General features: G+C 33.0%; 1 protein-coding gene across 4 annotated transcripts in view; it reads right to left on the bottom strand.

The window, feature by feature from the left end:
• The window catches only part of rassf2a (Ras association domain family member 2a), a 49,994-nt gene extending 31,527 nt beyond the window's left edge, over positions 1-18,467 (bottom strand). For 2 of the 4 annotated variants that reach the window (XR_012383687.1, XM_005169091.6), the window contains exons 1-2: positions 5,646-5,766; positions 481-564 (exon numbers count right to left, since the gene is read on the bottom strand). Coding sequence is in view for 2 of the 4 variants with exons in the window: in XM_005169091.6 (XP_005169148.1) it covers positions 481-533 (53 nt within the window). In the remaining 2 variants the exon portion in view is untranslated. 4 annotated transcript variants of the gene reach the window in all.
• Between the last annotated feature and the right edge of the window lie 4,404 nt (positions 18,468-22,871).

The raw sequence follows: 22,871 nt of genomic DNA, 5'->3' as shown, positions 1-22,871 counted from the left end.
AAGTTGAAGGATTCTCAAATTTGTCGTGTCGGTCAGCAGCGGTCGCTATTGCTCGCGTAAACAGAGGTCGCCGGAAGTCGCTCGCTCTTCGTTGAAATGAACGGTCGCTTTGCCGCTGCGAGTCGCTCATAGTGTGAATGCAGCTTTAGAGTTCCAGGAGTTAAAGTAGGATTTAGTAGCAAGACTAAAGTTAGGTTTATAAAGGGAGGTTTACGAGTAAGTGTTGAGATTGTTTTACAGTAGGGTTTGAATATTGGGGTTAAGTGTAGGCTTAGTAGTAACGGTAGGGTTAAAGTTATGTTATTAATATTAGGTTTTAGGCTAGTTTTAGAACAATATGTGGGATGGTTTGTTTTAGGCTATCATGGTGAAGTTGGGTTTAGTATTAAACTATGACTAATGAGAGTAAAATGTAGCTTTAGTGTTTGGGTTAGGGTTGATTTTAGTAGTGAAGGTTTGATATGCAGCACAGTTACTCACTTGCTGATGAATTTGTTTTCTCCAACCCGCACACCGTCAATCCTGTCATCCATTTTATCCCAGCCACGACTGCATGGAAAAGCTCTGGAGAGACAGAGACAAAGGAACAGAGTGAAATTGTTTCTGTTTCTTCTTTTAACATCAAAGAATTAACTCGAACATTATCTAGGTCAGAGGAAAAAAAGAGACGGTAAGAGAATTACATACTCTAAAAACAAACAATGTATTCATATCTCACAATCCTCACTAGCTCAGTTTTTTTTATATATATATAATACTTTCTTGACAAGAAACTGAAGCTCTGTTCTGTATCACACAAAGCCATGTGCAGCGACATCTGCAAGTCACAGCTGAAAGTGAACAAGTCATGAGGATGTGACCAGAATAGATATTGAGCATATTCTGGAATGAATGAGGGGATTCAATGTGTTTAAAAGACCCCATTAATTCCAAGCTGAAGTTTTGCATTTTGTGTTCATAGCTTTCAAATGTTTGGGGTCAGTATGTTTTTCTTATTCCAATCAGTTTTATTGCAAGACAATTCAATAAAAAAGAAATTCAATAATTAAATTGATAAAAAAATGACACATATACAGTGCATACTAACTTTGTATCTTTTAATTATTTATTTATTTAGTGATCATACTAAAATCCAGGTAAAGAATAGTTTAAATCTAATTAAACCGAACTTGGACAACAACCACAAAAAAAAAAAAAAAAAAGGAATTAGTGATTGTGATAGTGATTAGTGACTAAAACTCTAGGCAGATATTGTAAGCCAGTAGGAATAAACATATTAAGACCTCATCTGAGTAGACAAATTTGAATAACCAACCTATACATGCAACACAAATGCTTGGCACAATGAATGTAACTTATCACACCTCTCCGATACATGTATCACTTATACTAAAGTAAAGAACTTTTATTGTCATTGTAGTTGTACAACGAAATTTGTTTGGTAACTCACAGAGACCAGCAGCAACATAAAAAGAGAGAAAAACAAACAATAGACATAATACTAAAATATAAGAGGCAAGATAAAGTATACTAAATGTAATAAGTCACACATAAAGAAAACCAACAATAGACATAATACTAAAAATATAAGATGTAAGATAAAATATACTAAATGTAATAGTCACAGTATTTACATTATGGCAAATGAGTGCAAACATGATTTTGAGTGCATACTAATTGAGAAAATGAGTGCATACTAATTTCATCTGCATACAAATACATCTGATTACACTAAACTTTTGAACAGCACTCCATGCAAATTGTCATTTATGTGCCCAATTTGTTCCAATCATATAATCCCAAAAATGTAAACATTAACTTCTCAAAAGAGTCTCTAAAGTTGATCAAACTAGACATTGGAAATTTAGCACACTGTTAAAGGTTGGTTTGTCATAAGGCTGATCAATACATTTACATTTTTAATAATGCCACTGACTGAAATATAATCAGCGCTGTAGGATAATACAGTATTGTCCCTTGTGGGTCATTATAGATGAAACTAGAGAAACCCGAGATTAAAATGAAATGCAAGATGTTATAAAAACAGCCAAGAAAGCAATAATCCTGAGGATAATATTGTTTTAATAATTTTACTGTACTTTGGAAGAAGCTTTTAATATCATGTCATGCATCTATATCCACCAGTTTCCTATCAACACTGTCATGTTTAACCCAAGAAAATGGAGTGTTTGGAAAATGCTGAAGACCGTTTTAGTTTAGAAATGCTGAAGTTCTTGTTAGTACATAAGAAATGAGTCACAGACTTATGAAAACAGAAACAATATGCACATTCACTCGCTGATTTGACCAGTTTTGCAACCAGTATACAGCAAGTATGCTGGCAAAGTATTCGAATACCCATGTGAGCATGAATTATCACATATATGTTTTACTCTGTATAGTGTGATTGTATCTCTGAAACACAGTTAAAATGCTAATTTGGACAAGGATTGTTTACATTCTGAGCTGCTGTTTTGAATAAAAAAAAAAAACATACTAGTGATCACCTAAATGTAGGGTTTAACTTAGAGTTACAGGAGTTAAAGTTGGGCTTAGTAACAAGTCTAAAGTTAGGTTTAGAAAGGTTAAAGGTACAATTTTAAAACAAATCCATTATTTTAAGTTTTTTTTAAACATAAAATAACGGCCGTTAAATTACAGAAATTTACTGTAAAATTCATTCATTTTCTTTTCGGCTTATTCCCTTTATTAATCCATGGTCGCCACAGAGGAATGAACCACCAACTTATCCAGCAGGTTTTTTACGCAGTGGATGACTTTCCAGCCGCAACCCATCTCAGGGAAAATGAAAATAACGGCCATTAAATGACAGAATATTACTGTAAAATAACGGAAGTTAAATGACAGAAATTTACTGTAAAATAATGGACGTTAAATGATAGAAATTTACTGTAAAATAACAGCTGTTGAATAATAGAAATTTACTGTAAAATAACAGCTGTTGAATGATAGAAATTTACTGTAAAATAACAGCTGTTGAATGATAGAAATTTACTGTAAAATAACAGCTGTTGAATGATAGAAATTTACTATAAAATAACGGACGTTAAATGACAGGAATTTCCTAAATTATTATTTCTGTAATTTAACGTCTGTTATTTTACGATAAATTTCTGTCATTTAACGTGCGAAATTTTACACTTTCGCACCCCAGTATCCGGAAAAAAAACTTAAAAATAAGGGATTTTTTGTGTTGGTTTACCAGAAAAATGTTAGTTTACAGTAAGGTTTGGTTATTAGGATTAACTGTAAGGTTAGTAGCAAAGGTAGGTTTAAAGTTTTCTACAAAATTCACAAAAAAGCCGATGCTGTTGCTGATTCAGTGAGAAATGCACTGTAGAACAAAGATTACTGGTGTATGTTTTACAATAAGACACTACTTAACTGTTTCCTCTTGAAAATTCCAGGTTTAATTTGATGTATTACTTTCAACAATTGTGACATCTTCTATCAAATAAATCTTTTTTTTATTTATTAAAGACCTCAATAATAGATTATACACAGTTGAAGTCAAAATCATTAGCCCTCGTGATTTATTTATTTATTTTTCCCAAATGATGTTTAACAGAGCAATGAACATTTCACAGTATTTCCTATAATATTTTTTTTTTTCTGGAGAAAATCTTATTTGCTTTATTTCAGCTAGAATAAAAGCAGCTTAAAACCATTTTAAGTTTAATATTAAAAGCCTACATATGCAATATAAATTTTTGTAATGTCTATAGAACAAACCATCGTTATACAATTATTCGCCTAATTACTCAAACATGCCTAATTAACCTAGTTATGCCTTTAAATGTCACTTTAAGCTGAATAGTGTCTTGAAAAATATCTAGTAAAATGTTATGTACTGTCATCATGAGAAAATGAAAAAAAATCAGTTATTAAAAATCTATTATGTTTAGAAATGTGTTGAAAAATCTTCTTTCTGTTTAACAGAAATATACAGGGGGGGCTAATAATTCAAGAGAGCTGATCATTCTGATTTCAACTGCATATTGTATTAACACAGTATTATTCAATCTAAATCTGTCTTGATGGAGTGAATTATTCAGATGAAAGCCTTTATGTTTGTAAACTTTCTGCTTAAAGATGAAAGAGAATAGTCAACTACGTCTTTTCCCAGCTCAATGGCTGACAAATATACTCATGTCTGGAGGTTCCCCTGGCACAATACACTCAAGGCTTCCTTCCTCACCAGCTGGAAAGGCTTTATAGAAGCTTCCGGAGAGGAGGACAGGTGCAGGACAACAGGAGTACTGTTACCCCGCTGTTACACACCACTCAACAACTACAGCAACAATTCGCTCTTAAAGCTCTTTCACTAGATCATTTTAAAAACCAGCAAGTCATGCCAATAAAACAAAAACAAATAATTGGTGTCAAAACTTAACTTTAGTATAAGATGTTTTTGTTTTTCACAGAACTGTGCTGGTAATATATTTATTATTATGATTATTATTATTACTTTAAATATTGATTTATTTACTTTTTGCCTTTATTATGATTGGAGAGTATATAAATAGCTAAGCAGAGAAAGAGAGAAGGGGGAATCAGGAAAGATCTACAAGCTGGGACTCGAACTCAGGATGCCCAAAGTGCAATGGTGCTATATGTCCGCACATTGTCAATTACGCAGTCGATGCTGACATTTGTTTGTTACTTTTAATGCATGATTCACTCTCCTGCAGAATTATCCCATTCATTTTTAATTCATGAATTCTTGTCAAAATATTCTTGTTGAAATCAAAACCCATTACCGAAAACTTTAAATTAAAAAACTTAAAAAAATGAATCAAATACTAATTCATGGAATCCACAACTGCTAAAACTTCTTCGATATCTCTATTTCAAGTTCAAAAACCTCCCAGGTATCACAAAATTCAGAGGATTTTCAAGAGCCAAACATGCTATTAAGTTTCTCAAACATAGTCCAGTGGAGGGGCGATTAACCTTTTTCTAACACATAGCAATGTAACGTCTTGCTTGTATTTAACCTAAACCAATCCGTTTTCTTTCTTTAGTAGACAAAGAACAACTGTCCACCTGAGAAATACGAATGCATTTGTAACTCTCCAATTCACCAGCATCATGTCAACAGTAGAACTAATTCAAATTACACCGTGATGACACCATGTTTGTGATAATATGTAAGACTATTAGACTATAAGCAAATGGCCATGAGTGAAAGTCTAATTCCCTTTCGTTCCATAACATGGGCATTACAGTATATTTATAAGCATTCTCTACTATATTACAGTATAACATTTTCATTTCATGAGTCACAGAACATAAAAGAGGCTGTCAGAAGCATCTATAAACATCAGATCCTTTTGATTATCCAGACAAAAACCTCCCCAACTCCTTTACATAAACATCAGTCAAAACAGGCTTTTTTGCATAGGTCTCATTTTTTAAGCTGTTTAGTTCACAAGCTGACTAAAACAGCATGATTCTTTCATATCAACCTCTTTAAAAAAAAGACAGCACTCTTGCATTTATTCTTCCGCATAAACTAGCACATATTCAACCTGAATATATCAGCAGACTGATAAGAGTAGTACTTCTCATTTAGAGTCTCTTTAGGATTTGTTCAAGCAAAAACTAAACCGACTGAAAATTACCTTGTTTCTGTTGTGTGGCTGGTCGTCTGGTGGTCTTTAAACGCTAAGCGAGTGCTAAAGCCATGTGACACGCAGCTTCGCTTTCCTCAACTCTTCCTCTCTGATTTGCACAACGGAAACTGACAAGAGGCTTCAGACTTCTCCAATGGTGGTTTCGCAGTCTGCCTCCTCCTCCTCCCTTCATCTCCCAGTGTTTCTCTCTCTCTCTAACGTTCACACACGCTGCCATTGATCTAATTCCAGCAAAAGATGCATGAGTTCCATTAACTTTACGAGCACTTTGGAGAACTATTTAGTACATAGTAGTTGAGTGTGCGATTAAAATGTTCAACACACACACACACACAAATGCACACAAACAAAGTGCAGGTGTCCTAGTGTGACACCAAATGGAATCGGGAAATTGAAATTCAATCCCCGAGAAAGCTCCTACATGATTATCCTTATCACATTCTTCCACCAGTAAACAATTGGGTCTCTCCTTTGTGCTGGCATGTTTTTCTTATCTACACTGCAATCTTTTGAGCCAGAGTGTTCGGATAAGTATTGTGTGTGTGTTTGTGTAATATAGTATAGCATTGTTAGAAATGTTGTACCTATTGGGGACATTTGACTTTGGTTCCCATCAGGAAAATGGCTCATAAATCATACAGAGGAAGTATTTTTAAAGTGTTTTGGTAGCATTGGGTTAATGGGACAAAACATACACTATGCTAAAGTCTTGTTGTCGATCCCAGTTGTAAGAGTGACTAATAATAACTTGACTTCTAGTTGGTCATTTGGAAAAGAAGACCTATTAGAACCCGCATGGATCCAAGATTCTTACAGAAATCAGTTAAGTTTGGTGAAGGAAAAATCATGGTTTGGGGTTAGATTCAGTATGGGGGTATGTGAGAGATTTGCAGAGTGGATGGCAACATCAACAACCTGAGGTGTCAAGACATTTGTGCTGCCCATTACATTACAAACCACATAGAGGGCAAACTCTTCAGCGGGATAGCCCTCCTTCTCATACTTCAGCCTCTACATCAAAGTTCCTGAAAGCAAAGAAGGTCAAGGTGCTCCAGGATTGGCCAGCCCAGTCACCAGAGAGCATTGAGCATGTCTAGGGTAAGATGAAGGAGGAGGCATTGAAGATAAATCCAAAGAATCTTGATGAACTCTGGGAGTTCTGCAAGAACGCTAATCCAAATGATACCAAATGATAACAAAAGTCAAGTTATTACTTACTATTCCTAAAACTTGGATAAGCGACAAGACTTCTGTCAGGTAAGTCTGTACAGTATAAAAGCACTATGTCTATGAGAAGTCATTGTTAAACATGAAAGCCCAACATGTGTGTGTATGAGTGTGTCTGTGTGTGTGTGTGTGTGTGTGTGTGTGTGGCCCCTCCCACATCTTTCATACACATCAGGAGATGATGAAATATTCAATACCAATCGACCAGAGCAGCTTATTTGGACATTAATATTTCATATCCCAAATATGGCCCAGTCAGAACTACAGATGAACACTATTAGAGCTATTAGGGTCTGATACACATGAAGAAAATAAGGTGTTAAAGTAGATGACAGGGTTTGTATTTATGGATGCATGATATATCAGTGCCATATCCATTATGCAAGTTTTTTTTAGCATTTAATTTAGATAAAGTAGTAGAGCTGAAATGATTAGATCTAGATTAAATCTCATTTCTTACGCTGTAATTTTGCCCTCCTGTTTTTTGTTTTTTGATATAAAAGCAGTGAGCAGTGATGTTTAGATGAAATAAGTTCGTTTTTTATCTAAAAAACTAATTTTTAAGATTTGTTTCAAATCAAGTTATGAGTAAATTACAAACAAAGTCAATGTAAATGCACAAATAGAGGCAAATTATCACTAGGCAGCACAAATTATGCGTAATGCGCTGAGTTTGGTGACGAATGCACAGAATTTACCTGAATAGTGTCCTCGACACAAGTTCAAAAACATTTTCACCTAAGTACAAAAACATCCTGTGAGTAATCTAGAGCTAGTGGCACAGTGCTCTGCGTTAGGGATGCAACAATTGTAGATTTTGGTAGTAAGATTATAGTCTGAAGAATAACCATGGGTTCAGGGTTATCACGATTATTATGCATTCATTTATTTCAAAACACCACTAGTTTAGAAAATCACATAATAACTCCTTATATTTTAAAGTGTTATTTATTGCTGCTCAGTTACTAAATACAGCACAAAACAATAATAAAAACAAACAATAGCCCATTTCTCTTTGGACTTAAAAATAAGTGAAAGGTTTTTGGTATTTTAACATATAGCAAAAATGTTACACTAAAAATAAATTACTGAAACAAAGAATACATAAATAAATACAAATAAGAATTAATAAAAAAAAAAAAAAAAAAAATATATATATATATATATATATATATATATATATATATATATATATATATATATATATATATATATATATTTGTTTATGACTTTGTTTAGCTGCAGCAGTTCTGAGAAGCCTTTACATTAATTATCTGTGACAGATAAAGCGCAGTTAATAGTGAAATCGGTTAATCGTTGCATCTCTACTCTGCGTTTGATGTGAACCAAGCGTAATTAAACAATAAACATGGTAGTGCTGAGAAAACAGAAGCTGAGAAAACATCTTACAAGAAAAAAGAAATATAAAGGAAAATAGCACTGTTTTAAGATATATTCAAGGTACTTTTTACTCATACTTCGAGTAGTAGTTACAACAGATACTCTACTCTACATTTTTAGCAAGTTATGGTACTGTTCCTTGAGCATAATTTTATTTTCCTCCACAGAAACTAATGTTTTATTTCAATTTGAAATACATGCTGCTTTTTTAAAACTTTTTATTTATCAAAGTTTTTTTTTTAATAAATAGGATAGTCTTACTGTTATAAAACATTTTAATATCAAATAAATGATTTTATTTTAAACATTTTATTGATTAAAGGACATATAATGATTTTCACAAAGATATTAAGCAGCAAACATTGATTTTCAACATTGATAATAATATTATTAATAATAATAATAAATAAATAATAAAATAAATAATAATTTAATATAAAAACATTATATTCGAATATGAAGTGCAATGCGACACTGAAGCAACGATACGGAAAATTCAGCTCCATTATCACAGATATAAATAACATTTTAAAAAGATTATTTTAAATGTTAATAATATTCAACAAAAGACAACACAGAAGATTACAAAAACATTATAAACCCATACTAACATTTAAGATGTAAACATCTAAACAAAGCCTGGCTAAGACGTCAGCTGAAGAAAAACGAGAAGTGAAAGGAAAGCCATATTTCACAATCATATCTGAACTTCCTCCTCTACGCTGTTAACTACTTATAATCCCTCCTTTCTTCAAGCTCTTCAGATAAATGTTGGTTAGAAAAACATTCCCCTATTACTTCAAAACAAATGCAAATTCAGATAAAGAAAAAGCTCCAGTCCTCCATTCAGCGTGACCCGCTTCAGTCTCTGCGGTGCGATGAGCCGCTTTTTCACGCTTTTCACTTGGACGGTCATCAAACTACTTGAGCAGCACCGTGTTTCAAGAGCCATGCACTTTTCCACACTTACGCAACTGTGCACTCAAGCGTTAAATGTGTCAGGGGAGTCTATGAAAAATGAATGAAAAAGCTTGAGATCTATTTTTACGCAGACTATCCAATGTCTCGGATCTTCAAATGTCAACCCTGCATCTATGAAAGTACCTAATTACGAATAATTACATGTTGTTGTTTTTTTAATGCAAACAGTCTGCTGGTCTGGCATGCATGTTGTGTGGGCAAATGCGTTTCACTGCTTGGAAGATTGTGGAAGTGGGACAGACAGAATGGAAGCAGTGGTTTATGCCACTTTAGCTTCCAAAATCTCTTTGTGTCTCTGTGTTTGTGTGTGTGTTAATGTTACTATTTATGCACTATAATTTTTTTTTTTTATGTTTGTTCATGTCATTGTAACTGTTGATTTTAATTCGACCGCAACCACCATCCCATCCTTCTTCTTCCCTCCCACTGGCTTCCCAAAGTTTCCCCCTTGTTGTCCAGTTCCAAAGCAACCGCTCACTAACCTCTGCCTTCAAGATCCAGGCCAAGATCTCTGCTTGATGTTTCCTGGCCTACAACCATCACACACATACACACTCACGCACACAAGCATTCACACTCAAATGCACACATAAACACGTGCTGGCTTTTCTTCATGTTTTATGGGGACTTCTCACAGGCATACAGATTTTTTTTTAAATAATGTTCAGAGAAGGGCTGCACAATATATCATTTCAGCATCGATAGCGCAATGTGATCATTCGCTATATGTTAAGTTTGTATCATAATTTATCATTTGCATCTGTTTTTGATTGTATAATGTTTTTTAAAAACATTCAGGTATAAGAAATTGTACCATTTGTGTGCTTAACTATGTTTAATTATATTCAATTATTTTAATTTTTATCATTCAGTTACTGTACTTGAATACTGTTAGACTCGGGAAACGACATAACAGTTTAGTTTGATTGTTTCTTTTTCTTGATTGTATTTATCGATTGTTATGGGTGGAAATAATGCTCACAAAACATGCAAACACAGAGATGCACTGCAAATAGCACAGACCACAACACAAACCTGGCAGGGGACTCCCAAAAATATATATATTGCTTATTAGACTTTATGGAGATGCAAATAGTAAACATTAACTCAATAATCTCAATAAACTTGTGCATGAAAATACTCAAAACACATGCAAATGTAGAAACAACATAAAGATAGCACAGACAACAGCCGAAATGTGTCGGAGGATGCCAAAAAATGCTATAGATAGTTAATTAGATTTGATGGACATGCACTCCCACTGCAGAATCAGCCCAATTGATCTAGCATTCAGGGGCAGATTTAACCCAAAAGCAGAAAAGCGGCCACTTAGGGCCCAAGGACATCTGGGGGCCCCTAATAAATATCTAGAAGTGTAAATTATACCTATACACTATATATAAAATCGTTTTCTACAATATTTTGTATAGTGAGAGTCAAATAAATACAATTTTTACATAATTAGATATTATTTTATTATATAATAAAACATATTATTATTATAATGTAATGTTAAGTAATTATGTGACAAAATAAAATATTTACCACGCCAATCATGGAGTAGTCAGTCAAATTTATCAAATAGTAAATTAAAATTCTTACAAATAGTAAATAGTAAAATTCATTTTAAGAAAACTAGTCATTTAAAATGTAGAGTTTGAATAAAGATAAAACCTAGAAAAAAAAACAGCAAAATAAATGAAAATTAAATATAAGTAGAAAGAATTCATTTCAAGACTTAGGACCTATGGCTGTTTATGTCTCTATTTCCAAATAGAGACATAAAGACATATGATAAAATTGTGTGTGTGTGTGTGTGTGTGTGTGTGTGTGTGTGTGTGTGTGTGTGTGTGTGTGTGTGTATATATATATATATATATATATATATATATATATATATATATATATATATATATATATATATACATACAGTTGAAGTCAGAATTATTAGCCCCCTGTTTATTTTTTCCCTCAATTTCTGTTTAACGGAGGGATTTTTCTCAACACATTTCTAAACATAATAGTTTTAATAACTCATTTCTTATAACCGATTTATTTTATCTTTGCCATGATGACAGTAAATAATATTTTACTAGATATTTTTCAAGAAACTTCTATACAGCCAAAAGGCAGGTTGGGAAGGCAGGTTGGGGTAATTAAGCAAGTTATTGTATAATGATGGGTTGTTCTGTAGACTATCGAAAAAAGGTATGTCTTAAAATGGCTAATAATTTTGACCTTAAAAATGGGCTAATGATTCTGACTTATATATATAAAAAAAAAATATATATATATATATATATATATAAATATATATATATATATATATATATATATATATATATATATATATATATATATATATATATATATATATATATATATATATATATATATATATATATATACATATATATATACATATATATATATGTTGTTAATGCTTTCAGATTAAAAAAAAAGTACCCCAACAATGATTGAAGCCCTAAAAAATAGGGGGTTCATTAAATGGCATAACATTTTCGGCTGAAAATTCGGTACATCTCTAATATCAATAGACTTTTAGATTCCCATTATTGCACATTTCTGCTGTGTGATTGGCTCGTAGATCAATATGGAGTAAAAAAGTCCAGAGCTTATCATTAGCTATGTTTCCATCAAAAAATGCTAAGTAACTGTACGCGCAAAACTGGAATATCGCATAAAAGACGTGCGAGTCAAAAGGAACAAAATAGTCACTTCCTGATTAACTATCGCCAAATATCAACAAAAAAACTAAATCATCATTGAATAAACGCCTCAGAAGGCAATCCTGACACGCAGTGAACATGCGGTGGCATCTGATGGTGTGGAATGCGGAGCACAGATGCTCTTGATTCTGGAGGTCATTAATAATATAATAACACTAATACTGAAATGGTTAAAGCGTTTTAGAATGACCAAAACAACATTTCAGATGTTTTACAGTGTGTTCAGCCTGTTGGTTTATCCATTCACACACATTTTTTTCATCACGTGATCTCTTATAACATAATCACATGACTTTAAGTGCGTATACTGGTATTTGTTCGGTAAAAGTGTTTCCATCGCAGTTTATGCACATCTTTTCTTATCGAATAAAAAGTTTATCCTACTCAGTTATGCGCATATGTTTTTATGCTGATTTTCAAAAAATGTATGTGCATCTTAGCATTCCCATCAACCAGTTTTTTATGCGCATATCCAAAATGCGGATTAAAATATGTGGATGGAAACGTAACTATTGTTATTGCAGGGTTCAACGCTAATGATTTTTTATACGGGTCCGATCGGGCCATTGCTTAAGATTTTTACTTGCGCTGTCAAAATTTTCACTAGCCCCACCAAAAAAACTAAAAAGTTAATAGCTATTTCTTAGCCACATATTTTAAATAGTGGCAAAATTATGCCTGTGAATCTAGAATTTAAACATTTTAAATAATAAATGATAATAATAAACATGTTAATAAATGTATAATGAGCAAAATTCAAGATTCAAGATTTTTTCAAATGAAAGAGCAGTATGAAAAATGTGCTGGTGTTTTAATGCAATTCTAAATAACTTTTTATAAAAATGGCTTGCCAAACTGACAACTGTTTTTTTGTTGTTCTTTTTTTCAGTTTCTTAATTTTGTACCCATGTAATGGTCTGCTTCTAAGCCTTTAGAAACGTTTTCTTTTAGCCTCATTGTTTAAATTTGCCACCATGTTGCCATCTTTTCACTGTACTGGTTGTTACCAGGTTACAAAAAAAAAAACATTCTCATCGTTACTGGCCGATAGGGGCCAGTAACAATCCTGTCTACTGTCCCGAGTGTCTTTCACGCTGGCCCCGGGCCACCGGGCAGTCCTTATTGTTGAGCCCTGTATTGTCATACTTTAAATGTTATTACAATTGGATAAAATATCAGTTATCTGCCCAGCCCAAGTACAGATTTTGGATGGGCCTACCCCAACCAAACTCAAAAACCCAACCGTAAAAAAAACATTAAAACACTTTACTGTGTGATTTATGAACTGTTTTCTGCATGAGGAACAAAAAATGTCCTCACAAGGTCAAAAATGTCTGTTATTGCTATGTTTGTGCGGACATGTGTTACCCACGAGATGAATACCAAGACCAACCACACTCACACTCTCTCTCTCACACACACATACACACAAGCACAGCATTCGTTCACCTCCCCCATGCAGCATCTCTTCACAAACGCTATAGCTATTGCTCTACTATTGTTAAAATCGCCAAGGCAACCTGAAAAACACTTGTGAACCAACAACACGCTTCGTCCAACAATGCTGAAAGTCACTGTTTGGCCCCTCTTCCCTTTCTTCTTCCTTCCTTTGCTTCATGTGTTTAGCAGCTTGCACTGCCGCAGTTGTCGGAGTGTTTACCGATGGCTGAAGCACAAGTTGTGAAATATGACACAGAAGACAAAACACGGCTACTTCATAATCTGCTGCATGGAAATTTTTTACGCCCCCACATCTGACTGGGATCTTCACTTGCATCTAAGGCACTAGGGGTAGTCGGGTAATGATTAACTTAGCTAGAACTGCTAAAGCACGCACATTTTCTTATAAACAAACGATTTTAGATGTTTGACTGATTGTTTAGCTTAGAAAAAAACTGTTTAGATTAGAAAACCGTTTTAAACTTAACTACTTCGAGATGTTTCCCTGGTAAAGAAACTTACTTACACTTAAATACTTAACAGTTACTGCCAGTCCAACACAATCTCACAGCAATTCATAACTTTTTGATTTAGTGGCTAATTTGTATGAATTCGTACGCTCTCATTCATACAATTTGGTTTGATTTACTCATCCCCTGATGACAGTTGAGTTAAGGCAGCTCGATTATGGGAAAAATCATAATCACAATTATTTTGGTCATAATTGTAATCACGATTATTCAAAATGATTATCAGTTGAAGTCAAAATTATTCGCCCTCCTGTGAATTTTTTTCAATTTTTACTGTTTAACAGAGCAAGGAATTTTCCACAGTTTTTTTCTATAATATTTTTTCTTCTACCGAACATGTTATTTATTTTATTTTGGCTAGAATAAAAGCAGGTTTAAATATTTTGAAACCTATTTTAAGGTCAATATTATTAGCCCCCTTAAGCAATATATATTTTTGATTGTCTTCAGAAGAAACTACTGTTAAACAATGACTTGCATAATTACACAAATTAAGCTTTGGAATCATACTTTATTCTGAATGCTTGTTTTTTGAAACATATTTAGTAAGAAATTATGTACTGTCATCAAAGCAAAGATAAAAAAATCAGTTATTAGAAACAAGTTATTAAAACTATTGTTTAGAAATGGGTTGGAAATGGGTCTTTTCATTAAAAAAAATAAAATTGGGGGGTAAAAGGGCCGCTAATAATAATTCAGCTTATAATAATTCAGGAGGGCTAATAATTCTGTCTTCTACTGTATATATTATTTTCCTCCTGTAAATAAGGAAAGGGAAATAAATAAAATAGAATAAAAAAATATGAAACAAACTGTGCTTTAAGCATCTTCACTGTAAGAAAACTTTAGCTACAACAGTCCTTCAGTCAAGAGCAGTGAGTGATTTTATCCTTTTGTTGTTTGATTATTAATTAAAAGCAGTCTGCAGCAAGAATATTGCGCGCTGTCACTTTGCGGAGCAGTACGGTTCTGATAATGGTTTCTCTTTCATATGTATTTTGATTATCAACTGTTTTGTTTACTTCACAAATAAGGGTTAATATGAATAATCACTAAACACCGCGTTTTGACACCTATTTGGCCATTAAAGCGCTCACATTAAGATAACTTTAGATGTGTGTGCTCTGCTCGTCTCTGAGGCTGAGCTCGCATGCACACAACAGCATGTGACCTCTTTCGCGCTTTTAAAAACATGATTGATTCTAATGTACATCAATGAACGTTACGTTAGAGTACATGCTTTTAGTCATTTTCACGTGAAACTGAGCTTTGGAAAGCAACAAATGTGTACAACTTGAAAGGGGGCGGTATATGATGCAAAACTTGTTTCATTTTAATTAATGTTTTTCATAATTGCTAGAAACCAACATCGAAATCGAAACCAAATTTTTGATTAATTGAACAGCCCTAGGTTGGGTTTAGGAGTTTGGTTGGGAGGATTCAACTCACAAACCTCACTTTCTTGCAGATAATATTCTATTTCACAATTGCTATGAGTATTTATTGACCGAACACCATTGTCAAAAATGATTCTAAAAAAAGATTTGGTATGAAGTTTTGCTATAAAGTGCTATAGATTTATTAAAATGTGGCTGCTGAGTGCACACCTTAGAGGCTGAGCCAATAAGCTTAGGGTGTAAGTCATTTCCAATGGAGGCATGCAACTTGCACGACTCACACATGGGAGCGACACGAACATGACGCATACGCATTTACCAGGCGCACCTCGTTGAAAAACATCTGAACTTTTACGAATTCCGCGAGTGCACCACAATTTATGCAAGTAGAACTACCCAATCTACTTTACACGTTGTATGGCATATACACATTTCAGTAATAATAGTAAAATCGTTTATCATCCTCTGAGAAAACATTTGATGGTCGCCTAGTTACGAGAGATGCCAGGGGAGAGTAAGCGAAAAGCGCATGGAAAATAGTGAAGGAAACCAGTTCAGGTCAGAATAACTACACCTGTAAAAATGTGTGCTGTATAGCAGCAGTGAGGAGATTGTAAATATAAAAGGATGTAAGGATGTCGCCAAAGAGGCTTTTTGGTTTCTTTTCTTGTGCATCCTAGCTATTAGCGCCCCATCTAAAAGACTTAGCATGGGGGTAATATAGTCATTTGACTTCACAACTTGTAATGTTGCAGTATGTATTTAAATAATGATGGTTAGTGCATTTACTTGAAAGCTCAGATTTGATTATCATAATTTGTTTTGTTGACAAAGTTTGAGGTTTACTGTATGATTATGATAGTATGATTGATCTACCTTTACCATTGCACACACTTTGTAACATTTTATTTATCAACTTTAAGAGTCTCTTTAACACTTTTTAACACAATTTTGTGTAAATATTGTTTGTTTTTGACTATTAAAACAATTTGGCTTAGTAATGTTGGTAAATTAAAATTGATTAAATAAAAAATTCCTACAATTCCTAATTGTATTGTTAAAAACCTTTAATAATTGTTGATACAGAATGATATGAAACATGTTATCATGATTAGTTTTTTGGTAATATCGCCAAGCCCTAATTATGACTTTATTTCTTAGAATTTCAGAAGAGAAACTCAAATTTGTTAATTTTAAACCTCCAATTTTCCGGGTGGTGTAATTCCGGGAGTTTTACAATGCGGGAAATACGAGAAAAATATGAGAGATGGGTGGGAGATGGGTCTGAAATACGGGAGACTCCTGGGAAAAACAGGAGTGTTGGCAGGTATTCTTGACATTGCTTGATATTGCTGCTTGACACTAATAGTAGGTTTGACATGCTGCCAGCCACGATCAATCATATCCCATGCTCCTCTCGACATTAGTTTGTAAAACTTCACTTAAATAAAATGTTGGCTTGCAAATGCAAGATACAAATTAACAATCAATAAAATCTCCATATTAAAAAAAATTTACTTGCATCTGCAAAATATAAAAATCACAATACTGTGAAGTGTTAACTTTTAACGGTGAGATACAAACGTGATTTAAAAAAATCTATTAAAAATGTTACAATATTGCAATGTTGCAAGATACAAACACGAAAAATAAAAATTAAGTTTTTGTGAATTATTAACTTACAATTACAAGAAAAAGACTTTAAATTCTTACAAAAAAATAAAAAAATTAAAAATCAGAACTGTGAAGTCCCAGTATAATTTTTTTTTTATTCCATGACAATAACAAGCATCTATAACTCATTCTGATTTTAAATATTTGGTCTTTTTCTAAAACAAGACCAAAGACCCAGGTTTTTTTTTTTTTTTTTACATGGTTCACGAAAACTTGAAAAATTAAATTTTTTTGCACTGCAAAAACATACTCTGCAAATTTTGTATAACAATCTGTCCCAGTCCTCATATCTGATTGGATATTTGATCTGATATTTACGACAGCCCAACAGCAGCGAAAGATTTACTATTTCTAGCACTATACACTCGTCTACAGTACGTGTCTGTGGTAATTCGCAAAACTTGTTACTTAGCATATTTTGAATATGAAGTAACTAACCAATTAGTCTTAAATCCTGTCGCAAATGGCTGTTGGTCAAGCTGAGGCAAAGTCACATGGTTGGGACAGGTATTATTATTGTCTGTTTATTGCTTCTGACAAGTCTTTTATGTTTCAAGCAAAAACAGTAATATCAATAGAATAACTCTTTTCAATTATTGTATTTTAAACAGCATCCCTTTGATTTTACACCTGAAACATTCCTTACTATTATTTATTATTAGCTTATTTTTTTGTAAAGACTGTGAACATTTTATTCAGAAAATATAGTTTTGAACAGTAGTGCGTTTTTACTATACAGAATGAAAGAAAGCATGAACATTTGTGTGTTACATTGTAACAAAGTCATATAAGTTCAAAACAACACCAGCATATTTAAATGCTGACAGAAATATTCAATTTTAGTTGAAGTAAACCAGACTCGTTATGTAATCTAGCCAGATATAATGACTGGCAAGTCATCTGAAAACATATTTAAGCTACTTTCCCATGGAAGCAAACACACAGTTAACATAAGTGACATAAACAACTTTAACACACTGTGCCATCATTTGACAAGAGTCTACAGATGCTTTTGTAATCTGAAGCCTGAATATTAAATTACATTTCCAGTAAGACATTCTCAATACACAACTGCTCAAATTACACATTATGACACAAAGTTGCAAACGCGTCACAATAACACGAACACTGACACGCCAGCATCTGAATCAGAACAAGTCGTGACTAACAAACAACACCCGAAAACTGAACACACGAACACTCACAGTCTCGCGTGGATCTCCTCTCTCCAGATGCTCGTCTCTCAGATCAGATTTGGAAATGTTTTGATTGTATCTGTGGTTGTATATCTCCTGGCGACACGAAAATAGACAATTACACTATCCGTGACGATGTGAAGCGATCTACAGCTGTACTCAGTCCAACTCGGACCGAGCTGGTATTCATATCATCGGGAACAATCGCAGTTTTGGAGGGGGGCGTTGATCAGGAATACCCATCTGCTCCTCCAGACCCCTGACAGCCAATCAGCGCGCGCTCCGACGACCCTTTGTTCGCTCTGCTCCTTTGGAGACGGGGAGCATATGCGTCCAGTGGGGAATCCCCAAAACAACGGCCCGCTGGAGCAGACATGTGCTCATATAGTAAGGTATAGCACCGCCATAAAGACACACGTGGGATAATGCTGTCGTGAGCACTTTATAATAGCTTGAGTAATTGCTTTGAAGAGTTCATTTGTAAAATCAAAATCATAAATTATTGGTCATTTTTAAAAAAAAAATTTTTAGTTTTATTCCTGTCAAATGAACTTTTTAATGCACAATAAAACATGATTCATCAAAATGATTAATAATTGAAGTTATATGTTCTGCAGATTTTTCATTTATTTTTATTTCAGCTTAGTCCCTTATTTATCAGGTGTCGCAACTACGGAATGAACCGCCAACTGTTCAAGCATAGGTTTTACACAACGGATGCCCTTCCAGCTGCAACCCAGTACTGGGAAACACACAGTCGCGTTCACACATGCACTCATACACTAAGGCAAATTTTGTTTATCCAATTCACTAATAGCTCATGTATTTGGATGGGGAAACCCACGCCAACATGTAAACTCCACACAGAAATGCCAACTGGCCAGCCAGGACTCGAACCAGCAATCTTTTTGCTGTGATACGACAGCGCTAACCACTGATCCACCGTGCCACCCTTCCCAACTTATAGAATGTTTTATTATATATATATATATATATATATATATATATATATATATATATATATATATATATATATATATATATATATATATTTATATTTATGTATGTATGTATGTATGTATGTATGTATGTATATATATATATATATATATATATATATATATATATATATATATATATATATATATATATGTGTGTGTGTGTGTATAAATATATGTGTAAATATATATATATATATATATATATATATTAAGGGTGGAGCCGAACCCGAATACGGTATTCGGAAAGGCACGAATAGCGTGTTTTTACGAATACTTGATTCGAACAAATACTTGAAAAATTATTTGTATTCGGGAGCAAGAAAAACACTATATCAAAAAGCAGCGTTTCCTCATGAGACCACAGTGCATGCCCGCGTGAGTGAGTGAGTGAGAGAGATAGATAGAGAGAGAGAGAGAGAGAGAGAGAGAGAGAGAGAGAGAGAGAGAGAGAGAGAGAGAGAAAGACACACGCTCAGTGCAAAACGCGCCAAAGCCCGAAACTGAAAGCGAGACGTGACTTTTAAGGGACTGTTTCATATGGATTTATTAATCATTCTTACTGTTCAGTGATCGCAAACTGCCGTAGTTTATTAAAGACGCAAACCCCTCACTGCACGTCAGCTGTGCGCCTTCAGCAGACCTCCTCATTCCTGCAGCACGAGAGCTTTATGATTGTTTATGCGCGCCAAAAGTGGCGGATCTGTCTGGTAAAATATCTGACTGCGTGTCACCGCATCCCTAAGGACTGTTTGGCGAAATATTTGACTGCATGTCACTGCATAACAAACGACTGAAACGATATAACTAGAGAAATCTCCACTGTGCCACTGTGCGTATGGCAAGCCGTTTTAGCATTTAAACCTTGTTCAGACTATCCATAAATATATTTAGAGATATCTCTAATTATATTTTGACTTGTCATAATTATAATTCAGATTGGAAATATCTGCAAATATATTATGACTGACTAGTCATATTCCTCCATTGACTTCCATTGAAAAATATTTGCAGATATCTCTAAATAAACAAACAAACAAACTTTGTGTCTTTTTTGTGGCTGGCAGATGATAATAGCAGGGCTGCATCTTTTAGTATTATATAGAATACTCTTGTTCTGCCAGATCTCCCAGGCAGGGTTTTATTTAGATTTATTTAGCTTATTTTTGGAATTCTGTCCATTGGAAAAAAGTTCTTTCAGAAGAAGAACAGTTTTTTGAAGTATTATTTGTTTTTATTCTGTCTATTCAGTGTCCTTCAACAAGAACGGTGGTGGTGGGGTTCATAATATTCACAATGGGATTTTATTAGTTGTTGGTTTAACCATGGATGAGATAATGGCTTCTATGTTATTTTCTTTTCAATGACATTTCTTATCACATGTTCAAAAACAACAGCCAATATTGCATATCTATAATTTATATAATGGGTATAATTAAACAATACTTTCACTAAAATGTAAATTAGAAGTGTAATTGAAAAAAATATATATTTCTGCGCCATTTTGAATTTTACTCGAATACAAATACAAATACAAATACTTTTCCCCCTCAACAAATACAAATACAAATACAAATACCGGCTGCTCCGCACATCCCTAATATATATATATATATATATATATATATGTATGTATATATATATATATACACATACATACATATGACAACATGGATAAGTTGGCGGTTCATTCCGCTGTGGCGACCACAGATCAATAAAGGGACTAAGCCGAAAAGAAAATGAATGACAATGAAAAAAAAACACCGCCCTTAATCAAGCACTAAATTCTCTAAGCACAAACAGTTTCTTTATATAATTAGCACGAGTTTTGTGTATTGCCTCTTCTATTGAATTACTGAATGTCTCCGCAATTGTAAATCACTTTGGACAAAAGCATCTGCTAAATGATTAAGTGTAAATGTGATAATATTGATGCGGTTTGTTTCTTCAGGCCGGTCAAGGACCGAAACACATGTGGAGAGTGTGGTTTGAGGGTTAATGACACTGAGACTGAAGATTAGATCATCACGGGTCACAAAATGAGCAAACCTCAGCTGGCAATGACTGAGATCTTCTTAATCTTCTGTAATCTGCTACCCGCTATGAACACCCATCTGTCCAGACACACAGGGGTTTTCACAGGCTAAAAAGCACTGAAGTCTAACAAAAACTGATAGTCATGCAATGTACATTACACTTTATACATTAAGCTCATTATTTTTTTTCCCAGTGTTTCATTTCACCATCATAATTAGACACATCCTGTAGGCATGAATATGACATCTCATTAGGCAATTAAACAGCAGGTGTTTTGACTCTTTTGCTTTTCGTCTCTCTGCATCAACTCTAACTGCTTTCAGGTATCTGTTTATAGAGTTTGCTTGAGATGACCATGTAACCATGTTAACTCAGACAGTTATGGCACACACACACAGGAAGAAGCAGAGGTGAAGAACAGATATGTGTAACCTGATATTTGTAATGAGCTAACCAGATCAGACTTAAAGAGAAAACAACATTTTGTTATCCCTAGGCTATCATATTTCTAGAAAGACTTTATTTAAAGTATTCCTTTGCAAAGACATTGAACTAATCCTGAATTTATGAATGGAAAAAGACAAATTAATGTAATTTAGATTAAAATAACTCTTAAAATAATGATTTAATAAGGATATTAATAATAAACAACATTATATAACTGACAAACCAACAACTATCATTATTATAATTATTAACAACAACAAAACTGTGTTGAAATGTATTAAAAATAATAACTAATGATAATAATTTAATAATTTAAATAATTAATCATTATAATAATGAAAAACTATTAAGACTAAATTGTAAAATTCCTGATGTATAGTTTTAATAAAAAATAGAATTTAACAATAATACAAAATGAAAATTATTAAAACTATATTATTATTTAATATTAATAACAAAACATGTTTTTAGATGTTTCGAAAAAAATACTAAAAATGTATCTTTATAATTAATCATTACAATGATAATACAATTAAGGCTCCTTCCATTTTCAAAATTCCTGATGTATACTGTTTTAGTAAATAAAATAAATATAACAATACACACATGAATATTATTAATATTATTAATAACAACAAAACAATAAGGTTACAAATGTTTAAAAATCAACTGTGAATGACCTTTATATTAATAATTATAATAAAAAACAAAAACACTTTTAATTGCAAGTCCTGATGTATATTCTGTTTTTGTAAATAACAAAAATAAAATATAAAATAAATAAATATTATTCTAATTAATTATTATTAACAACAAAACAATGTTTTTAAATGTTTTTAAAAAGAAAAACTATTACTTTAGAATTAGCTTTATAATAATAAATAATTATAATAAAAATAACAGCAACAACAACTGTTTCCAACTGTAAAATCCCTGATATAAATTGTTTTAGTAAATAAAAACAATAAAATGTACTACTACTACTAATAATAATTATTAATAATAATAACAATAATCATAATAATAAATAAATAAAAACATTAAAACAACAACAATCCTTACAAATTTGAACGTACCTGATATAAACCTGGAAGTGCATTGATTCATTTATAAAGGAGCAATATCACATTGTAGCA

Source organism: Danio rerio, chromosome 8 (assembly GCF_049306965.1).
Source record: "Danio rerio strain Tuebingen ecotype United States chromosome 8, GRCz12tu, whole genome shotgun sequence".
In the NCBI taxonomy this organism is placed as follows: domain Eukaryota; kingdom Metazoa; phylum Chordata; class Actinopteri; order Cypriniformes; family Danionidae; genus Danio; species Danio rerio.
The sequence above is the reverse complement of the archived record's forward strand: the minus strand, read 5'-3'. Positions and strand labels throughout refer to the sequence as shown.